Source organism: Chiroxiphia lanceolata, chromosome 5 (genome assembly GCF_009829145.1).
Source record: "Chiroxiphia lanceolata isolate bChiLan1 chromosome 5, bChiLan1.pri, whole genome shotgun sequence".
Classification (NCBI taxonomy): Eukaryota; Metazoa; Chordata; class Aves; order Passeriformes; family Pipridae; genus Chiroxiphia; species Chiroxiphia lanceolata.
The window spans coordinates 28722013-28744228 of record NC_045641.1 but is presented as its reverse complement, the minus strand read 5'-3'; the positions used below and the strand labels follow the sequence as shown (position 1 = coordinate 28744228).

Below are 22216 nucleotides of genomic sequence, written 5' to 3'. Positions count from 1 at the left end.
ACGTTGTCTGTGGTTTTACATGAAAATTTTATATTACAGCTTCTTCCTGAAAAGCAAAGATTTCAAACTACTACTGTGTATTTATGCTATTGCGATTATATGGGGAAATAGCTGTTAATGATGTTGTTATGAGAAACTGATAAAATAAACGAAATAATAAATAAAAAGTAAAGTTGAATTGCTGCTAAGCATGCATTACCAGGGATGTAAGTACTGGAGTGTTTCAGTGCTTGTTTAATTTTTACAATATGTGAAAAATTGCTAATGGTTCGCCCTTACCAAAATCTGCTAATTTTATTAAAATAAATAATAGAATCGTCCTTGTTAAATCTTGAAGAAAGAACAATTAAAAAAATTAGTTCTTGTTTATAGGAGTATTTGCAAACAGTGAAGGCCATCAGTTGGACCAGATGTCACACTGGAATTAATGGGTAAGTACCAGGAGCAGACATGACTGTAGGTTTGGGAGTGAGGAAGCTGGAAATGAGGAGGGTGAGCAGTGATCAGGGGAATCGGAGGGGACAGTAGCCCCTTGAGTTCACAGCTCAGTGCTGTGTGGCTGGAGCAAGGAAAGCCTACTCCTCTTGTTCCTGCAGTCTGAGGAAGAGGCATTTGGTATGCTTGTTTTTCTTTGTAAATGAATATGATTACACTAAGAATATACCTTACTTCTAGCACCAAACTGTCCCTCAAATGGAACAGTTCTGCAAGGTCTGAAAATGTGACTCACTTTTCAAGCAGCAGTGAGAAAAAAACCCCAAACAACGCATTTCCCTTCCTGCCTTATGTAGTTAAGTGTAAAAGACTGTAACACAGCTGGCCTGGGAGTGCAGTCATTAAGCAGAAAGAGGAAGCCTTAACACATCCTTCTCCTGCAACAGATTATGTTTGGATTTAATACTTGTAATTTTGAGAACAGTCTTTTAATAAAAGAAAATCAGTACTATTTGTTGAGCCAGCAGCATGAAAATATTTTAATCTCAGATGAAAAACTAATGGTGTCAATGAGTAGGATGCACACCCCAGATTTTTCCTTCACCTGTCATATGTCTTGTAGTACTTCAACCTGTATCAGCTCCCATTACCAGCTAGGGAAGGAAAGCAAAATAAATAAAACATAAGTGATGGATCAAAGACAAGACATAATCCTTATCTGTTAGACCTAATGAGAAGGAGCTGTTAAGACACTTCCATAAGCCTATGGCTTCTGATATATATGCAGGATTAAAAAATTCTCACCTGCCAAGTGGGTTAGGGAGGATTCAGTTGGCCATGGAGACTGGTAGCAATTCTCACAGTGTGTTATAGAACCTCATTCAGAAGCTCAGGTTCTAAAATTCACACTGAAACAGTTTCTTTTGCTCTGTTAAGTCTCTGTATAGCCATTCTGTTTAACATCTTTCACTTTCTGGTTAAATTTACTTTCTGGCTAAGTGTGAGCACCTTCGGTTTTATGCAAGTGCTGTCTTTTAGCCTACTATCTTTTCCTTCTTGAAGTATTTTTATATAGTAGCACATACTCTCCTTCCAGCCCTTGTTTTGTTAGAAACAAACTGCACCCTCTTAATCTTCCCTTTGGCAGCCCTTCTTTGCATCTGTTTTAGTCTGAATATCTCTTTCTCTAATAGCACTGACCAAAACTATAATTATATTCAACTGCTGTTGCCCACAGCTTGTGCAATAGAATTGATATCTTCATATCACTGTTGAAATGGACACTGACAGGAAGTATCTTAAAGTGATCACACTTCAACATTTAAAAGTTTTACTTTTCTTTGGTAATGAAACTTTCTCCAATTACTATCTCCTTCTGCATAGATAATTAGAAACTAAGAGGTGACCTAAAGGTTATCTAAGAAAAACTTAAGAGGCTTTTCTCTTTCTGACCTTGCATAAAGGAAGATTATTTTATGCCTACACCTTTTCATTTCCCAGTCTGGACTCCTTCTCGCCATTCAAAATCAGAGCAAAGACATTTATGTCAATTTTACAATTGACATTATCACTTTCTCAACTCACTCAACTAAAGCATATCAAAGAAATAATAGAAAGGCTTGGATTGGAAGAGACTATAAAGATCATCTTAGTTCCAAGCCCCCCGCCATGGGGAGGGACATCAACAAACCTCCTGATTTTCTTTCCAGGATACAAACCTGGAACATTATCAAATGGCAACACTCATCTGGTCAGACAAACCTTGTTTTCTCTGAATGCACAAGCAACCTAAAATGCTTATCTCACTACCTTCTTGTTATTGCTTATTCTAGATTCAAAATTCACATTAATCTGTTTTTCATGTTTGTTCACATTTTCCTGGTCAAGGAATTTGCTCGTGCACTGTTACACTGTTAGTTTTGTAGCTGTGACTGCTGCCTCAATTTCAGTTTTTTAACTGTATAATCGCACAGCATTCCCAAGGGTACTTTTTCAAAGCAGAGTTCATTTAATGTGTTCTGCATTAGAATATTCCTTTTCCCGTTGTTAATTATACATCTTTATTCTTCAGAGGCACTTTTTTCGTTTTAGCTATTCTCTTCTCAAAGCCATGCTGCACTGAAATCCTATCGTTCAAAATATTCAAGAGCCCTCCTAGATTCATCTGTAAAGAGAATTATGTTTTTTGGCCCATCCAAATGATCAGTTAAAATCTGCTAGTATTTGACCCAGCACTAATCCTCCTGCTTGCTATCAATAAACTCCCTTAATTTAAAATTCTTTTTCCTTATTTCTTTATTTCGCCAGTCCTGATTCCTCTACAGTTCTCACTATTCCATTTTGTTCTGTTAAAGTATTATGCAGTATTCCACATCCAATAATGCCTCAATAAACTTCCTGAAAATAGTTTTACTTTATATATTGTAGGAACACACCCACAAGTTAGGATTCCTTGCAAACTGCTAAGTTTTTGAAGTAACTAAAGACTAATTACAGCTTGAGTGATACAACTGTTGCATCTCCACATTTTAAAGTGGTTTAGAGAGGAGAAAACGCCTAATTAGTGCCTGATAGTGCAGCACTTGTGGCACTGAGGATCAAAGAATTTAGTTTGAAAGGATTTGATACATGCATCTTGTGAATTTCTATACACAGTAGCCTAAACCAGTCTGAATTAATTACTCTATAGCTCAGCTCAATTCCATACATACTTTTAAAAGCCACACCTAAGGAAAATACTGTTACAGAACTAAAGAGGAGGGAAGAAGGGTGAATGAAGATAAGACAGTAGCTTGCAATAAAAACAGTGTCATCACAAATCCCAGTCTTGCCCTAATGGAAATAAATGCCTCCCTCCATGAGGAGGTTTTATTTGTATAAAAAAATAAAATGGAAATGTTATGACTTTGTTCACTAAAGGTCTGTGTTTTCTTAAATAATACTTGCTCCAAAAAGCTGTGACTGGAAACATGAATTCAGATATCTCACAGATGATGCTGTGACTTTGCTCTTTGACAGGGAAAGAAGTGTCTTACACGTGTTGTTACATGAGACTACCTGATATTGTCTGTTTTGACTTAGGATGCTGGCAACACAGTTCAACTCTATACAAGGTGCCTTCATTAGAATAATGCTGACATTTCTTTTTTATATGCTCCAATCATCTCACACCTATGAACAAAGTTTGATCTCTTGTTACACTTTTACTCAGTTCTTAGTTATTGGAATGAAAAAGGTAAGTTGTATGAATTTAAGTGGCATTAAAATCATAAAACATTCCTTTTTAGTATCTTTATTGTCCTACTCAAGGCATTACTTTTAGTGCTTATATTTTAAAAAGGGAAGGATGAACAACACACGTTCTTTCACTTATCTTTAAATTGCTCTATCTTTTTAACTTTTCTTTCTCTTCATTTCTCCTCTTTTCCCTTCCTCACACACTGAATGACAAAGGCTTCTATAGCCCTTATGCACCTAGAATTTGTTTGCATTGGGAACAATTTAAAAAAGGTGAAGGCTACAGCTTCTGCACTAATAATAGTTACCAGTTTCACTGGCAAACCCAAGGCAGAGAACTGAGGGAGAACCACAAAAGTATGGATATCTAAGTAAAATGACACAGGTAAAAATAAAAAGTATGTCAAATTAAAAAAAGAACATCTCAATCAAATGTTTTCTTGCACAGTCACAGGATACTATGCAACAGCTCCAAGGATAACAAAGGATCTCAGCTGTCTTCCTCAAATTCCTTTCCTAAAGACAGTTTAATAACATTTTCAACGTTTTAAGACAACAAATACAGAAAGTCACTATCAAAATGTTGTTTTCAGTAGATAATGCAATGGCAAGTGATTAGTCCCAAAAAGCAAAGTGACAAATGCACTGTTTTTTGGGGAAACTGGACATTTTAACTACTGCATAGTACATACATTTTTATCTAGTCAATATATTCATGCACTGTAGCTGTCTACTAGGAAACAAAAATTTAGGCACCTGGCAAGCAATCAAACAATCTTATTAACAGGTATGTGCCCAACACGTGACAGCTGCTGTGTCTAAAGCAAATTTTACTGCACCATTCTGAAGTGCTGCCATGTACCTTCCTGTGGTTGACAATGCTGTTTGACACACTATGTTGTCACAGCACATCACACCCCCTCCCATGGCATATGCAGAATGCTGCAAAGGAATGGGCAGTAAGATTGTAGTCTAAATGTTAACTTCACAGCTCTGAAATAATTCCAGGAGAATGCATATATGGAAGTTAGAAATGCATATTATTTAATGTATCAATTTCCTGCTATTTTCTTCTTGACCAGATACACCTGAAGTTTGGCAGCCAAAACTGAAGCTTCTATAAAAAAAGCTGCTCATTCATGTGAACTACTTCATGATCATATTTTCTTTATCCTGTGACTGGAATAGCTGGTCAAGTGACATTTTGGGGTTTGGGATTATTTTCAATAATGAATCAATCAATTGGAAGTTATCCCCATAAAAAATAAGAAGCAAGTTCTAAAAATATCAGTTAATTTTGATAATTTAATAGGCCATTTACAGTCATCCAAACATCTTACTCAATACAGTTATGTACAAAATCCATTAAAATAAAAAAAAAAGTTATCTTTCTGATGTAAAAGTGCAATTAACATAGGCAAAGTTTTTGTAAGAACATTACATTGCCATTAAATTCACTGGCTACATAAGAGCCTAACAGGTATATCGCCTACACTAAAGTGAATGAGGATTCTTTATCTGTTAATTTTGAATAAGCCTGGTAGTTGATAAATAAAGGTTTTCTGCCACCGTAATTATGGTACAAACATCCAAAAATGCATTGCACAATTGTTTTCATAATTTTCAGTTTTACCAACTTGAAGAAACTTAAGTAGAGCAACAGTAAGATCCATTAGGTTCAAAAAATAATTAACACCATTAAACCTTGTAACAAGTAAGTGTGCACAAAACAGCCATCTTAAATTGCTTTCTGTGAAATTCTGATAGCTTTCCAGAGATGTCATTTACCCTGAATAAACATTCTTCCTTTACAGTATCAAATGGATTTTCTGGAACAAGATTTATATTTATCTTTCATGCATTACATATTCACAATTTGGAAAAAAAAGGAAGGCCTTCATACATGTCAGCCTTTAATCTCATCCAGTCCTGAAGCCTCTGCAAAGTTGTTTTTTCTTGTGTTAATATTTTTGCAGCTTTTCTCAATTTTTCTTCATTTCGTTCTAAGTAGCGAATTCCATCTGTCTGCAGCTGATTGAGTTTCTCCTTACGACTTTCATCCAGAGCAATGTCCTCATTCATAAGAGGGTTAAATCTGAAATAAGTATCCGGAGGTAACAGTGCATCCAGCATGGTATGAACTTCTGTATTGAAAACAAATGAAGGAAACAGTTATATACACATGATAGACAAATAGTCCTACAAGTGCTCTGAACAACAACTGCTCTGGAGTGACACAGTAAGAGTAAATATGTGCTGCTTTGCTGAGTAAACATTTTTCCACCACAGCCTTATCAAAACCCCTTTCTCATTAGAAGCTTTGTAAATGTCTCTGCAACTCTGTTTACTCTGGAAAAGCTTAATCTCTCATTCCAAGACAACTTTACTGGTATGGCAATTAAGTAGGCTTTGCAGCTATCTAGATTTTTAATTACATTCCATTCCTTTACAAGTGAGAGCGCATCATGAAGAGCGGAATGTAACTTACATATTCCCATTCAGGATACCCAAGATTTGTTACACTCAGTACTAAGAGAAGCAGCTGTTGTGAAAACCACAGATACAGGTTCTTCTGTAATCTCAAAGACTGCTAAGTAAAAAGGTGGGATTAAAATTTTCTTTTGTTTGTAACTAATTAATTTTTTAGATATTACTACAGATTTGGGGTTTGAATTTAACATTCATTTAATTTAAAATGTTCAATTTAAGTTATTAGACTTCAGTTAACTAGTATAATAATAAAAAACTGGCTATATAATGCATTTGTATGTTCTTCTCTTTTATAACCTGTTTTCTCTCTCCCTTTAGATCTCTCTTCTCTTTGTTGGCTCCCTTAAAATTGCCTATGATTTCCTTCAGCTTTCATTCTATCTTCTTAGCATTCTTACTGTATTCCTCCATTCTTTTAAACACCTACTGTCATATAAAAAATTTAAAGTGAAAAAAATATCCTGGGTAAGATCACAGCAAAAGATTCCTGTAAACCTGAAATCTTCTTGGCTTGGCCTCTCTTCCTGCAAATTACTCAGCTATGTCTGTTCTTGTCTCACCACATCCAGTCTTTCTTGTCCTATTTAATACTCTCCCTTTTTTCCCCTCATAATATAAGTTCCCATTTCCTCAAATCTACTCTCCTCTCTTTCCATTTCCTCACCTTTGGTCTCCACAATGTACTTTCTCCTCCTCTTCCCATCTAATTTCTTGCCTCATTTTTCAGCTGCATTGAAACTTTTTCTTCCCTTGACAGGAAGTGGACACCACATATCTCCTTCTCATAATTCCCACTGCCTTTCCATGACTGTGCAAAAACCAAAAGGCAACCCAAATCTAGCTTTTTCTTACTAATGACGGTCAGTTGACAAAGACTATGCAGTAAGGGATCTAGACCTTAAGAGCATTTCTTGTTCTCTTTTTGCAGTATCAGATTCCTTTGTAAGGGGAGGGGGGAAAGCAGCTGTTTATCAATATTTCCTGTTTGTAAAAACAAAACAGATGTAAACTGCTAGTGACAGAGTTCCAGTGTACTCCCATCTAGGAACCAAGTTTATTTTGGAAAACAGATGCTTGGCTCTTCCTGGCAGCAATGGAAGTCATGACCATTGGCAGAGGCAGTCTAGTCCTTGGAAAAGTCCAGGTATAAAAGCACATATAAAAAGAGATCATAAGTAAAATTCTACTTCTGAAGCTGTTAAAAATCAATGTTATATATTAACTATTAAGCATTTCTTTGTTACATGAAAAATAAATAAAATGTAAGAAAATAGGATTTTCAAATGAATTCCTGAGTATGCGTTTCCTGAGAAGCACAAGTAAAAATGTATCACTTTGTATAAATCCTATTAGGTTATCTTTGTGATTCTGATAAATCAGCCTCATATTAACAGTTGAGAACATATAAACTAAAAGAGTTTAGCAACAACACAGTGAAGATGAAGATTAAGGAAAAAGATTCATACCATCATCTCCAGAAAACCTGTAATACTGGTACTAAAACATTCTACCTGAAGAACTACAAAGAGACATGCTTCTATTAGTTTCATGGGGCTGGTAGAGATGAGAAGGGAAAAGACAAAAGGTTGCAGATTGCTCTCTGCATTGGAACTATAATTCTAAGAAACATAAAACTGAAGACAGTCACAATACAAATATATCTTAAGACACCAACCTTCCGTATCAGTTGCACTGTTGATAACATTTGTGAGTTTGGCTTTCAAACTGGTGTGTGTGACATTGGTCTTCACCTCACTTTCGTATCGACCAGTGCCCAGCGATATCAAACACTGCAGTGGAACATTTGGCCAAAGACACTTGCACTCATGAACTGCCAGTGCAGAAGGATTATTCAGAAGCAGACCTCCATCCTGTAAATTAAGAAGAAATACAAATATTGGTACTACACATAACATATGTTCATAAAAGAAACTGCAACTATAAATTAAACTAGCGTAGCCCTAATATACAGAACCAATTAAATTCAACAAGCATTAATTTCCAACTTCAGTGTAATTTTCTTTTTGTGCTATGCAGCAGCTGTGTAGCTTGGCCTCCTGGGCTCATGGACACTGTCAGAGCAGCTGCTGGGGCCGTGCTTGGTTCTGCTGTTGTGAGCATTATATAGAAGAGGTAGGCTGAAATAGCAGTGTTCACTAGAGTATCTGAAGAAGCTATGACTTCATTTTTTGAAGACCTTTTTTGTAAGACAGATATGCATACTGACAATTTCAAACAATCAAAAAGTCTGTGCCTCAAAATGCTTATTACTGATATCACAAGGATATATTCTGTAACAAAATCTAAATCAGTAGCTGCAGATTCTAAAATAAATTAAAAAAGAAAAATGACAAGAGTTAAGCTTGGCCAAAGCTACTTTGTAAGCAGTCATTACGCAGGATGCTATAGCCTGGTTTTAAGACATGGAAAATCACTTAGGTTGAAAGGACCTATTGAGCTTATCTGGTCCGAACTCCCTGCCCATGCAGGTTCAGCTACAGCATGCTGCCCAAGGCCATATCCACTTGGGTTTTGAGTATCCCCACAAATGAAGACTCCAAAACCTCTGTCAGCAACCTGTTCCAGTGTTTGACCACTCATAGTAAAAAGTTTTCCTGTGTTCAGATGGAATTTGATATATTTGCATTTATGCCATTGTCTTTTGTCCTACCAGTAGGCACCACTGGGAAGACCACAGCTCCCTCATCTTCATTCCTTCCCATCCTTTATTTGTACACATGGATAAGTTCCCCCCGAGCCTTCTCTTCTCTAGGCTGCATAATCTCAGCTGCCTCAGTTTCTCATATAAGAGATGCTCCAGTCCTTTCATGATCTCTGAGGTTCTGCACTGGACTTGTTCCCATGTCTCTCTTGTATTGGGTAACTGTGGCCTCAGCAGTGCAGAGGCAGGACCATCCCTTCTGACCACTGGCAGCACTGCTGTTAATGCAGCCCAGGATGCTGTTGGCCTTCTTTACCACAAATGTGCATTGCTCATGTTCAGCTTCTTGTCCACCAGCACCCCAAAGTCCTTCTCTGCCAAGCTGCTTTACAACTCAGTGTGGGTTTGTGCATGGGGTTATTCCTCCACAGAGGCAGGACTCTGCCATTCCTCTTTTTGAACTTCATGAGAATTCTCCAGCCTGTTGAGGTCCCTTTGAGTGGTGGTCCAACCATTCATGTATCAGCCCTTCCTCTCATGTTTGTATCATCCATGGAATTCCTGAAGGTGCACTCTGTCTGATCATCCAGTTCACTAATGAAGATGTTAAATAGAATTTGCCCCAGTAATGACCCCTAGGAACACCTCTAGTGACTTGCTTCCAACTTGACTTTGTGGCACTGATCCCAATCTCTGGGTCCTGGTCATTCAGTTAGTTTGCATCCACCTCACTGTCTATTTATCTAATCTCCACTTTATGGGAAGTAAATGTCAAAGGCTTTACCAAAGTTGTTGTATACAACATCCGATGCTTTCCACTTGTCCACCAATTGCAGAAGGCTACCAGGTTGGTAAATCACGGGTAAACCACTTTGTAAATCCATGCTGACTACTCATGATTACCTTTTTGTCCTTATGGCTTTAGAAGTCCTTTTCAGGAGGATTTCCCCTATTACCTCCTAAGGGATTGGGCTGAAGCCAACTAGCCTGTAGTTCCCCAGAGCTTTCTTCTTGCTGTTCCTGAGGATATGAATAATATCTGCACTCCCAATTACCATTTAAAAATAATCAAGAGTCATCTCGCAGTGGCATGAGCCAGCTCCATCAGCACTCATGGGTGCAACCCATCAGGCTTATGAATTTATGTATGACCAGTTCATTTAACTGCTCCCTAATAGGGTTCTCCTCCACCAAGCACAAGTCCTCCTTGCACCACTTTCCCTCTTGCTTCAGGGGTCTGGGGATTCCTCAAAGCCATTTTTACTGGCAAAGATTGAGACAAAGGCAGCATTAAAGCATCTTGGACTTTTCCACATCACTTGTCACAAGTTGTGTTGCCCCATTCAGTAGCAGGCCCACATTTTCCCTAGTTTTTCTTTTGCTGTGTATGTACTTGTAAAATCCTTTATTGTTGCTCTCCACATCGCCCTCCAGGCTAGTCCTTGTTTTTTCTAGCCCTATCTCTGCAAGACTGGTCAGGAGATCTATACCCCTCCTGTGTCACTTGCCCCGGTTCCACCTTTTGTACACTTCCTTTTTATGCTGGAGTTCAGTTAGGACCTCCTTGCTTGTCCCTGCCTGCCACCTTTGCTTGATTTCATACTGGTTGGGGTGGTCCTTTCCTGACTTTGGAGAAGTGATCACTGAGTATCAGCCAGATCTCCCGGACCCCTTCCCTCTTTAAGCTCGTAGTCCATGGGATCCTTCCAAGCAGAGCTCTGAAGAGGATGAAGTCTGTTCTCCTGAAATGCAGTGCTGTAGTCCTGCTTTTTTCCCTGCTCCCTTCTCTTAGGATCCCGAACTCCATCCTCTCATGGTCACTGTAGCCAAGGCTTTCTCAAACTTTCACAGCCTTGACCAGTTCTTTATTAAGTAACAGGTCCAGCAAAGCACCTTTCCTTGTTGGTTCCTCCATCAGTGTAACAGTTGCTGTCATCAGTGCACTTGAGAAATCTCCTTGGTGGCTTGAGCTCTTCTGTATTGTCCTTTCATCAGGTCTCGGGATGATTCAAGGCCTGCTGAGGACCAGACCAGGGAACATGAAGTCTCTCTAAGTTATCTGAAGATCGTAATTCAGCTCAATACTACCAGGAACAAATGCTACTGTGGAATTGAGGAGAGATGTCTCTTGCTACCAACATGTTAAAAACTGGGATAAACCACTTTAGGACTAATAAGAATCAGTGTGACTGACAATAAGTCTGAGAAGCATTCAGACAATGAGATTTTCATCCAGAGAATCACAAAAAGTATGTTCAACACTTCTTGAAAGTAAAATGACCTTGACTCCAGCTAATAAATAGGTTATTTTGGAATTTGAATTCAATAGAACTTTCTATATTGGTAATGCCTTAAAGGGAGCAGTTATAAAGGCAAGACTTAAGCTGAAAACATTATCAAGAGCAGAGATGAATATCTTTATATCTATTCAAAATCTATACAAACATGTAAAATATAAAAGAAACAGAATATTGACTACAATAAGCATTATGCAAGTACCCCCTTATTCTAAAGCTCCCTGAACTCCCTCTATCCCATATCTGACCATTGCATTACTAGAATAATAAAGAAAAGCAATTCTACTCAGGAATAGCTTAGAATAAAAAAGGTTTTAGAGCTGGTAAACATTTTACAGAAAAACTCCTTTTAACTACAGCTGTGCTAGATAAATAAGTAAAACCAGGATTACTGAGCTTGGTTTTTTAAGTTTGCTTTCTTTTAATTAAGCTTTCATTTCAGTCTACAAAAAGCTCTTTGAACTCTTTCTGGATACCATCCGTTTTCCTCAAAACACTAAAAACACTGCTAAAATGAATGGTCTCTTCAGTGCCCATTATCCTTTGCTTATGTTTAAATTAGCTTCTACACAGAAAACTAAATACAAGGATGTTTTTGTCCTCTATATAACTCCCCATGAATCTTAATCTAAAATCTTCATAGTTATCTTAGTGGTGCTTACCTTCTTTCTTTAAATCCTAGATTAAAAACATGCTTACAGAATAATTTCCACTGATCTTGTGAATACAAATAAATTACACATGACTGCTTTACCATGAGAAAATCAGTGTTATCAGAAGTTAGGGGGTATATAATACCAGAATACTATAATATTTTTGTAACAGTAACAAATAAAAGATCAAAGGAACATAAAGTACACATACCTACACATACCACATTCAGTTTGTGATGAGACCAGCTTTGTTTAAATATGGAAATCATTGCACCTTCTCCAATTCAGGTTTCTTGAAATGACAGTAAAAAGGACAACTGATTTTTTTTCTTCCCCTCCAAACAGATAATGGTTGATAATGACCACATCTTGATCAATATTGTGCTTCAAATCAGATTACTCTGTTAAAAAAGTGGTGTTCATCATACTGCTCTTTTGCTTACAATGATGAACTACTGAGTCCTACTTCTAACTTTCAAAAAATCACATGTATCTATTATCTATATAAATGCTAGAATATGAACAGAATATTGGATAAATTACTACATTATCAACATACACTTGATCTAAAGCAAAACCAGTAGATCAAGTGAAGTGATTATCCCCTTTTATTGAGTACTCACAAGGTCAAACTGCTGATAGATACTATGTACAGCTTTAGACACCTAGTTACAAGGCACTGAAAAGCTGGAACACATACAGTAAAGAACCACTAAGATGGTTTAGGGGCTGAAGCATATGACATATGAGAAGAGATGTCCGGAACTAGGTTTCCTTGCCCTGGAAAAAAGAAAAAGCTAAGGAGGAATCTAATCACAGTCTTCTCTTATCTAAAGTGGGAGAAGAAACAGCCAAATTCCTTCAAAAAGTACAGAATGAGAGCAAGAGAAGCTGTGGAATCTCCATCTTTGGATATTTTCAAAACTAAACTGGGCAAGGGCTCTAGCAACCCAACTCAACTTTGAGGTTTAGCCAGTTTCGAACAGGAAGCTGGACCAATGACACCCCCCGAGGCCCTGTCCTCCTCCAATTTTCCTAAGGTTCTACTCTATTTAAAAGAAATACTGTATGAATCATAGATGCATGTTATTTTAGCTGTAAAATGAAATTACATTTTAAAAGCCATTTTTATTAGAAATTTAACTTTGTCAGTCTAGTCTCAGTCTTGTGGAAAACGTAAACATTTGTAGTGCCAAGAGAGGTTTAGGTTGAACATTTAAGAAAAATGTCTTCACCAAAAAGAGTTGTGAGGCCTTGGAACAGGCTGCCCAGGGAAGTGGTTGATACACCATCCTTGGAAATATTTAAAAGACCTGCAGATTTGGCCCTTTGGGACAATGTTTAGTGGTGGACTTGGCAGTGCGAGGTTAATGGTTGGACTTGATGATCTTAGATGTCTTTTGCAGCCTAAATGAGTCTATGATTCACACTTGGAATCTGTAACAGAAAGGGTAACTTACAGGGACTCTTCAAATTACTAAACTACTGATACAGAAAAAAGTGCCACTGGCCCAAGTTCGGACACAGGACTCAGTGTTGGGCAAACAGCCAGGGCAGATCCCTTATTCTGCCTGTTCTCCCATTCTTAGATTGCCTGGCCTTCCCTACCTTTCACAATCTCTTCTCTTTCAGCCAGTTCTCAATCCAATCACAAGCTGTCTTTTCCAGTTCCCAAACACACGAGTCACCCCTTCCCTTTTGTGTTCTCTGCTGCCACGGTCAGTGCACTGGCAAGTACCAGATGTTTCTTCATATGCTGAACTTTGCAAAACCACCCCACACTTGAGTCAACTTAATTTGCTGGCAGTACACCAAACACAAAGCGCCATAGTAGGAATGCTAATGCAAGGTAGTATGAAAAAGGGTAACTCCTCCAATGACGTCATGTAGGCAGACAGTAGGGAAGAAGAATTGTTTAAAATGTATAATAAAAATAATGGAAGTAATTAAATAAATTTTAAAATGGAACTTAGCAATAATAAAACCCCAATTTTGTTACTGATAGCAAAGCAGTGAACTCAGGGACTAGGACATTATTTTCAGTCTTTTGCCAAAGGCTTTCCAAGTGGCAAACATTCAATTGTTATCTTTTATTTAACATCCTATCAGCTAATTCCCAGATGAAGTCAATTCATTTTTTTCATAAAGATTTTTTACAAAAATTCCCTATGCAACTGTGAGCGTATATTTAGGATTTGCTGGTTGGTAAGAAGAAGTCAAAAGCTGTAGCTAAAATTTTCTAGTAGTGTTTTGACCATTGCAAAATAGTCAGGCAAGGCTCCCTTGTGATTTGACTAACAGACCTTAAATTATTTAAAGCAGGGAAAATGCACCTTTTGTAAGCATATGTTCCAATGAAAACATTCTGGTGGAGATAACCTGCTTGCATAGTTCTAGGGGTAAAGAAAGGCCTGGTTAAGTACTGTGAAACAGATGGGTGAAAATTCTACCATCAGAAGCAAAATAGATTGGGAGGTCTCAAAGAATGTGCTCCAGAGCACTTAGAAGCCTAGTAGCACAGAACTTTCTGAAAATCTTAAATGATTATGGTAAACGTGTATAAAGTCATCGGTGACATATTTAAGTCAATACCTTGAAAAAACAGTTATTCAAAATTAAGATATTAAAATTAAAAAATCAGTTTGAACCATACTTTACCGTGGGTAGAGCAGTTGTTTCCCATAAGTTCAGAACACTCTCTACATTCACAGGCTCTTACTGCATTTCCTAATTCTGTCAGACTCAAGTTGTGTCTTGTAATAATTCTGCGTAACATCTCGTGTGTTGCACAGTTTCACTTAAATGATGCTAAACTTTGTGAACAAAATAATCTAGCACTGTTAAGGACATATAATGTAAGAAAGCCAAGTCTGATATTTGGAAGCTGCATTTGCTTGCTCCATAGTAACCACTTCACCTCACTGCCTATGCAGACATGCTTTGCATTTTAGTTCACTCTTACAGACTTGGCCTGTTGTTTACTTTCACCGTCTTTGCAAAAAAGTAGAGACAGAATTAGTACAAAGCTATCACAGGCTAAGATTTTGAATGGACTTTTGAAAAGTATTTTTTAAATTCCATGGTTAAAGTCAACATAAATATAATAAATATGCAGATTAAGGATAAGGCTTGTTAATGCAAATGAGGAGTTTGAAGAGTATTTGCATTACAACAATGGATTGCTTCTTCGAAAAATTAAGATAACTACTCTAAAAACATTTACTCTTGTTTAAAGCAAAATAGGTACACCTTGCCAAATCATTCTGTAAGATCAGCTCAATACATTTATATAAGTAGCAGCAAATATCCTCAGAGTAGAAGACCGGAATGAGAAATGGAAAAATTCTTCCACTACCCAGAAGATCTATCAATACAAATAACTTCAAGATTCACATCCCAGCCTAGTCATCTCACTGCACTGTGCACCCATTATGAAAATGTCACTACATCCACCCTAAGGCTTTCAGGCTTACTCATTCAAGCATAACTGGGCTAACAAATTACAGTTTTTAATATATGCTTTGGGAAAAAGAAATCTATACATTAAGACTTAACAGTAAATAAACTAACCTCTATCACATTCAGCACTAATACACTCTCCTCAATACAAAGCTTATATGATCATGCTATTCTTTTAAATATATACAAAAATGTTTGAAATGTACATTAATTATGGCTCTGCTCTTGGGAGTAATCAGTCAGTCTGGTCACAGTGCTACTGAGGATGAAACTGCTGAATAAGAGCTCCCAGTAAGACAGGAAATCTTTATTTTTCTGAACAAGCATTTGACAAAACATATGATGTTTTATAAACATGGAACAGGACAGAAACAGAACTGTTTCCTCTTTATCTTGCTGACAAGCAATGGATGGTGGTGTTAATATTTCTAAAAAATCTCCATCTAAAATGTATAGTGTCCTAAAACAATTTGGTTTAGCTTCATCTAATAGTGTGTCCGATTCACTTTGCCACAAAGATCCATCCTTAATTTATAATCATGCTAATAGGGAGGCTATTGGGTCAACTACATACAATTTATAATACAGTCTGCACTAGGTTGATTCCCAACAGAGACCCTAATTGGAGACAGATATTAATACAATCCTCTTGTACATCAAATTTCTAACAATCACAGAAAGAACCAACTTCCTTATTTAAGGGGAGACAGACCTACTGCTTTAAATTCCTGAAATAAATATCTTGTGCTCATTACTTTGAAATGCTATATCCAAATTATGATTTCTCTTCAAACACTAATAAACACATAAGCAGTTACTTGTCACAATTCTAAAACATGCACTGAAAAAGGGATTCCCCTTGAACTGGCAAAGGAAAAAATTCTTTAGAAAACATTTGTATAGAATATGAAAAATAAATGCATTTGTATGTACATTATTGAATTACACCAATACTAAAATTTCCATTACTGCAGTCTTTGACAATTAAAAAAAAAATCTAAAGATGCATTAGCTACATTTGTACTTCTGCTACACGAGTTACAAAGAGAGAATTTAGACCGACATCATGAGTAAGAAAAAAATCTAATAAAGTTTGACAGTTTATTGAAAAGCTTCCTTTTCAGTACAACTATTTTCCCATGCAGTATTTACTATTATTTCCTCCTAATAAAACAGCAACACCATAATACACTGGTCATACACAGAAACGTCATGTTAACTGCTTCTGAGAACTGTCAATACTATTGCTATTATATGCTAAACATTTAATAATATATTTTACATTGTTTTACCCTCCATTAGACATGTTTGCTCTTGACATTTCTTCAGAATAAATGGTTAGCTGAGGTAGGCTCTTAGGTGATTACCTTCAATTATTAACTCATCCCAGTGAGTCACTAATTCACAGAAAATGACCAGCTGCTCTGAAAACATCACTGAATTCATGGGTTGTTATAAGACACAGAAAATGTACTCTTACAGGGTATTGATGAAGTTTGCTAAATATTAGCAGGTACCATAAAAGAAAGAATTATTTGGCATTAAAATATATTGTCAGATATTTCACTAAAAGTCTGTGCATAACAGATCTAATTAAATGAATTCTGCAATGAACAACAGCACACATCACCAAAACAGTACATATTTTATAACTGCATTTCCCAAATGATGAGCCACTTGTAGTATGACAAGCAAAGATCATGGTGTCTAACATAAGAAAAAAAACCTGTCCCATGGTTGAACCTACAGTGACTCCAGACACAGGCCTGAACTCAGGTTCTCCTTACGACGTGTGAAGCACAGGCAAGCTTCAACAGGACAGTTAAAAAAACCCACAAAGCAAACCAACCAATCAAAAAACCCCAACCTACGGGTCTGAATAAAATCCTTCTGGATTCAGATGACGCTTGGCGTACTCAAGTCTAGAATATTTGTCCTTCCTGACAACATTTAACTTAGGAAGCACATAAATACTCCATTTGCTATGGCAGAGTGTATCAGAATAAGGAGAAAGCACAAGTTGTTGCACTAAAAGAAGCACATTAATATAAACCCTCCACATGCAAACAAGAAATCACAGATCCATGTCAGATTTTCACAATTTCAAAATTCTTTTATTTCCCAAGCTAACAAGCTAACACAGTGGGGGCAGGGGGAGGGGGAAAAGAACTGAAGGAAAAGTTCTGTGCTTTCATGGGTCCCCTAAGTTAAGAAGTAACTAGATGACAAAATACAGTCGGAATCAGAGCCACCATGAGAAAGCTCTGAGTAGAGCTACCACAGAATGATTTAAACTACCAACTGTTGCTGTTGAAAGGCAACTGTAATTCTAAGGTGTACCTTTCTCTAAAAAAGGAAATACATGACACAATTAAGACAACATTGTGGATGGAATACACTGGAATACAGTGTTCCAGCCTGACTAAATTAACTTCTCTGAATTTTGCTTCTAATTTAGAAATGCTGATTTTGAATCTGGTATATCATTCGATTTTGCACAATGTGTCTCAGGTCATGTCAAAAACATACTGGATAGTCTATTTTCAGGAAAGATTACTCACACTGCAGTAGGTTCAGTGAAGGACCATTAGGATGACAAGAGTCTGTTTTGCAAAATTGAGACAGACTAGCAAAATAAAAAAGGATATGAGTGTTCTGTATATAAACATGAAGTACATACTTTGAGAAGAAAAGTAAATTAAACTAGAGAACAGTAAGTACTGGCACAAGGAAAATTTGTATCCATTAGCTAGGAATAGACTTAAGAATGAAAATGAAAAATTTTCTGGCCATGAGAAAAATGAGGAAATACCTTATTGAAATAACCTTCTACAAGAGTAGCAACAGCAAAGATGGCTTTATGTTTTATCAACAGCAACCTCTATTGCAGTTGGCAACCATGACAGAGGACCCAATTTGACCTGAGGGAAACTGTTTTTTTCTGTTTTCCCTTATTTTTTTTCCTAAGGAAGTGACAGCTGTAACCAAATTGAATTCTGTAACCAAAAATCTAGAATTATCTGCTACTAAAAACAACACTGTAAATATACCCCAAGTAATAGAAACATTGAAATGCAAAGAATCTTTGAAGAGATTGCCAAATTATTTCAGATTTGGAAAATTAATACCACAGATTAATCCTTATATTGGAAGAGAAGCTCAGTACAGGAAATAGGGCTTAGACGTTGTGCCCTATTCAATGAATGGAAATGCACTCAGTATTGAACTAATTGGCTTTATGCACATTTGTATGCATGGTGAAAATTATTCCTATCACATGTATCCATGGCAAGACGAGGGCAGTTTCCTAAACTGCAACAAAGAAGGCAAATTAGAGGCTTGACGGTAGCTGACAAAACATTAAATGATTTTTCACATTAAGTACCAGACCACTATGCATCATAAACCAGCTTTCCTTAAGGAAAGAGGTAATAGTATAATCCCACTACATTCTTAGGCTCTTATTTGCAATGAATATCACCAGACTATTTCATTTTGAAATGTGGCCCCATTTAAGTCAGTATTAGACAAATACACAACCAGGGACACTGAAAACTATAAGCCATCAAGAACTGACAAATTGTTCTTTTTGATCTAAGGAATGGTGGCTAGTACCATCAGAACTTGAGTGCAACAAACTGAATTGTTTGTACAGAGATTACTGAATTGACTCAGTTCATAATTTTTCACTCTACTCAGCCTCCTTAGACTTTACAAGATTTGTTTTACAGTAAATATTAGCTGGTCAACAGTGCTACTGAAGACATATGGACTCAGAAGTCTAAGCAAAAAAAATAGTTAAATGTAATACAGCTCATTTGAGTGAGGTTTGTTTTTTTCTTTTAAATAAGCACTCTGAATCAATTGAGAAAAAAATGATAATGCTTTCAAGTTAAATGCCTAAACAAAATACACTCTCACATCACTAAACAAATCTTCCAGTAGCATCTCACTTAGCAAGCCCCTCTGGGGAATCTTGCAAGCAGTCTGCTCTGCAAAATACTACTGGTGCAATAACCAGCAATTCCACAAAGGCTGGTAAACCACATCATGCATGTCCACCTTCAGAGCTGCTAACCAAACCTATAAAATCCATAGGAGAGAAATAAATACAGATATCGATGTAGCTAACATGTTCCAGTAAATTCCCTCTTGCTTAAATAGTACGTGACACTGCCTTGAAGGCTGTAGGAAAATGTGTATGGCAACAAGTAGACAGAGAAACAAAGAAATATTTGTTTCTATCATTGTGAGAACAAGATACACCTACTAAACCAGAGTCTGCATAAGCTCTGGTACATACTGATCACCGTGGCATATCCTAAGAATGAAAAGAACTTCAATGTGACCTATATTCTGTGTCTTAGAGCCTGAGAAGCACCCTTGAATCTAATTTTAAAAGCTACCATGTAAAACCAATTAGGGTAGGATCCACTAAGCGAATCACTTTTGAAGGCCTCTCCTGTAACAAGCTACAAAAGATGAAGTGGCTTTACAGATTTACTGCCTAATCAAAGGAAGGGGAAAGTTTGAAAAATATGAAGAAATCACAAAATATCTTTTCTCAATGAAGGTGTGACTTGAAACTTTAGTTACAGCATACTATTGTACCATATATATTTTTTATTTCTAGGTTGTATTCTCACCTCATATCCTGCTACACCTACATTATTAAAACTCCACTAACTGACCACATGCCAATTTAACTGTTTTACTACGTGATCTTGCTCAAAGAAAACAGTTATTTGAACACTGTTATAAATTAACATCAGCACTATAATAAATGGAACTGTAATACAACAATGAAATAACGGGAAGCTGTCAAGAAAAAGGTGATCAAGCCCTTTGTATGAAATTGGCTATATTTTATTTGAGAAAAATCTGTGGCTTTGTTGAATTTACCACCATCCCCCATACAATCCCTGCTGCCCTTTGAATTAATCCAGTGGGACAAATTTAGTTTTTGCTGTAAAACCTAGTAAATTAAGTGTTCATAATGATTTTGTTAAATCTTATATTGCTCTTGTAATTAATTGATAATTTCCTCAGCATACTTTACTGTTTACTGAAGTGACATTGAGTACCTCAAATGTTTTTCACACTACAGAAAAATAAAAAGGGGAAAAAAAAAAAAGAAAAAGAATATATAAGAAATAACACCCTACTGTGGGAAGTAGGAAAAATAAAATCACTGGTTTGTAGCAGGACTGGGGAGAGGTTAAGAGCTTCATAAATACATTTCAAAATAAAAGAGCTGACATGTGGCAATACGGCTTCTATATTGTAACATCATGACTTAGTCTCTCTTGACTTGCACGGTTCCTGGAGAAGCATGTTACAGGGATTAAATCCCTTTGAATGTTAATGTGTTCCTCTTTTGAACCACAAAGAATATTAATCCTCCTCTCCTCATCTACCAACAGCTGCGCTGTTTTTTCCTACTTGACAGAGCGGAACCAGATAGCATGACACGATTGACCTGAATGTAAATATTGCTGTTTGGTTTGGAACTGCTGACTTTTTGTGGAAATTTAACAAACCAAGATCAGCTCACCTGCAGCACAAATAAGCTTGCAGGCAGCTAGAAACACCTTTCTGAACAATGGCATCAAAAGAACTGTAAAACTAATTTACTACCTCACTAAAAAAATTAACACACTTAACAATCCCTTGAACATTTACAGTGTCTATATTACAGAAGTCAGGCTGGAATGTTTCCAGAGAAAGAGCATGTGTGTGTGTACACAAATACATATACACATATATAACTATACAGATTATGGAAAAGTAAGCCATAAAGCCAACAGCTACAGCTCAGTTCAGGCACGACTCCAGCACAGACATCTAGAGTCATACATAAAAACTCCATGAATCCATGTCAACCTTAAGCATAACTCTCTTTCAGCTACTTCATATGTTTGTGAGAGGACTCCAATCCCAACACAAGCTAGATACCATAAGACAAGAATATGCAGGATGACCCTAAAAAAAGCCCACTAAATTTCCATTTTCAAAATAAATATTTTCACACATTTGAAGAGTCTTAAATCAGATGAAATGCCAGAGTGCTTCTCAATTCAGATTTAAATGTACAACTGACTGATAATACAAAACCTGGTCTCTATATATAATTCTTTAGGAGTCCCAAACTTCAAAGCCAGGAAACAAATTTCAATATATGTACTATTCTGAATTTTCATGTACATTTTGGCCACCTCTGTTCTTGGAATTGTCTAGAAATATCAACACTGCAAGGCCAATTATAAATAAATTAATATGAAACTAGCACAGTTTATGTCCAGAAAACAGATTATGTTGATTAATGCAAGTCTCCAATCCATGAAAAAAATATCCTCAAAAGACCATCTTTCTGACACTGTACTACAATTTTGAAGCCTTTGGCATAAATTATTACTTATACTTACTGCACACTATGCTGATGCAATTTTAAAAATCATGGTACTGTTGAGAATGTCTAACAGTTATGCTTCATTTATTCATATAGTTCAAAAGCAGTCCATTCTGTTAGACAGTATATAGTGTAAAGTGATAATACAGAAAAGAGTAAGAATTTCCATATATACTACAAAGGTTAGGATCATACCTCATCTGGCTGAGGAATTTAAAATTACAATTGCAGTGCACTTTCAGAATAAAGATGCTTAACAATAATCTACTATTCCTGCATTTATGATACGAACTATAATCAAGAACAAAGATTTGCTAATATTAACATATTTTAATAAGAAAATTATTGTAAGCGGGAATATTACTGCATTTAGGATTCTATTTATTTAAAAATGTACTTATGCATATGTATTCCTTTCAATTCACTTTGGATACTCTAGCAGAGATAAAGCTCTTGATTACCTTGCATTTTCCACTGAGGTACTATTAACACCCAGGAAAAAAGGGTAACAGTCTGCTACATGCACAGAGGCTCTTACCCCAGGGTTAAAACAAGGTAATTCAAGATTGCTTGA

At 36.5% G+C, this 22216-nt stretch overlaps 1 protein-coding gene across 2 annotated transcripts in view; it reads right to left on the bottom strand.

Moving 5' to 3' along the window:
• Positions 1-4957: 4957 nt before the first annotated feature.
• PNPLA8 (patatin like phospholipase domain containing 8) overlaps positions 4958-22216 on the bottom strand; it is a 35880-nt gene continuing 18621 nt past the window's right edge. For both annotated transcript variants that reach the window (XM_032687148.1, XM_032687149.1), the window contains exons 9-10: positions 7838-8033; positions 4958-5816 (exon numbers count right to left, since the gene is read on the bottom strand). In XM_032687148.1, coding sequence (XP_032543039.1) covers positions 5542-5816; positions 7838-8033 — 471 coding nt within the window. In that variant the 3' untranslated portion in view covers positions 4958-5541. The remainder of the gene's footprint in view (positions 5817-7837; positions 8034-22216) is intronic.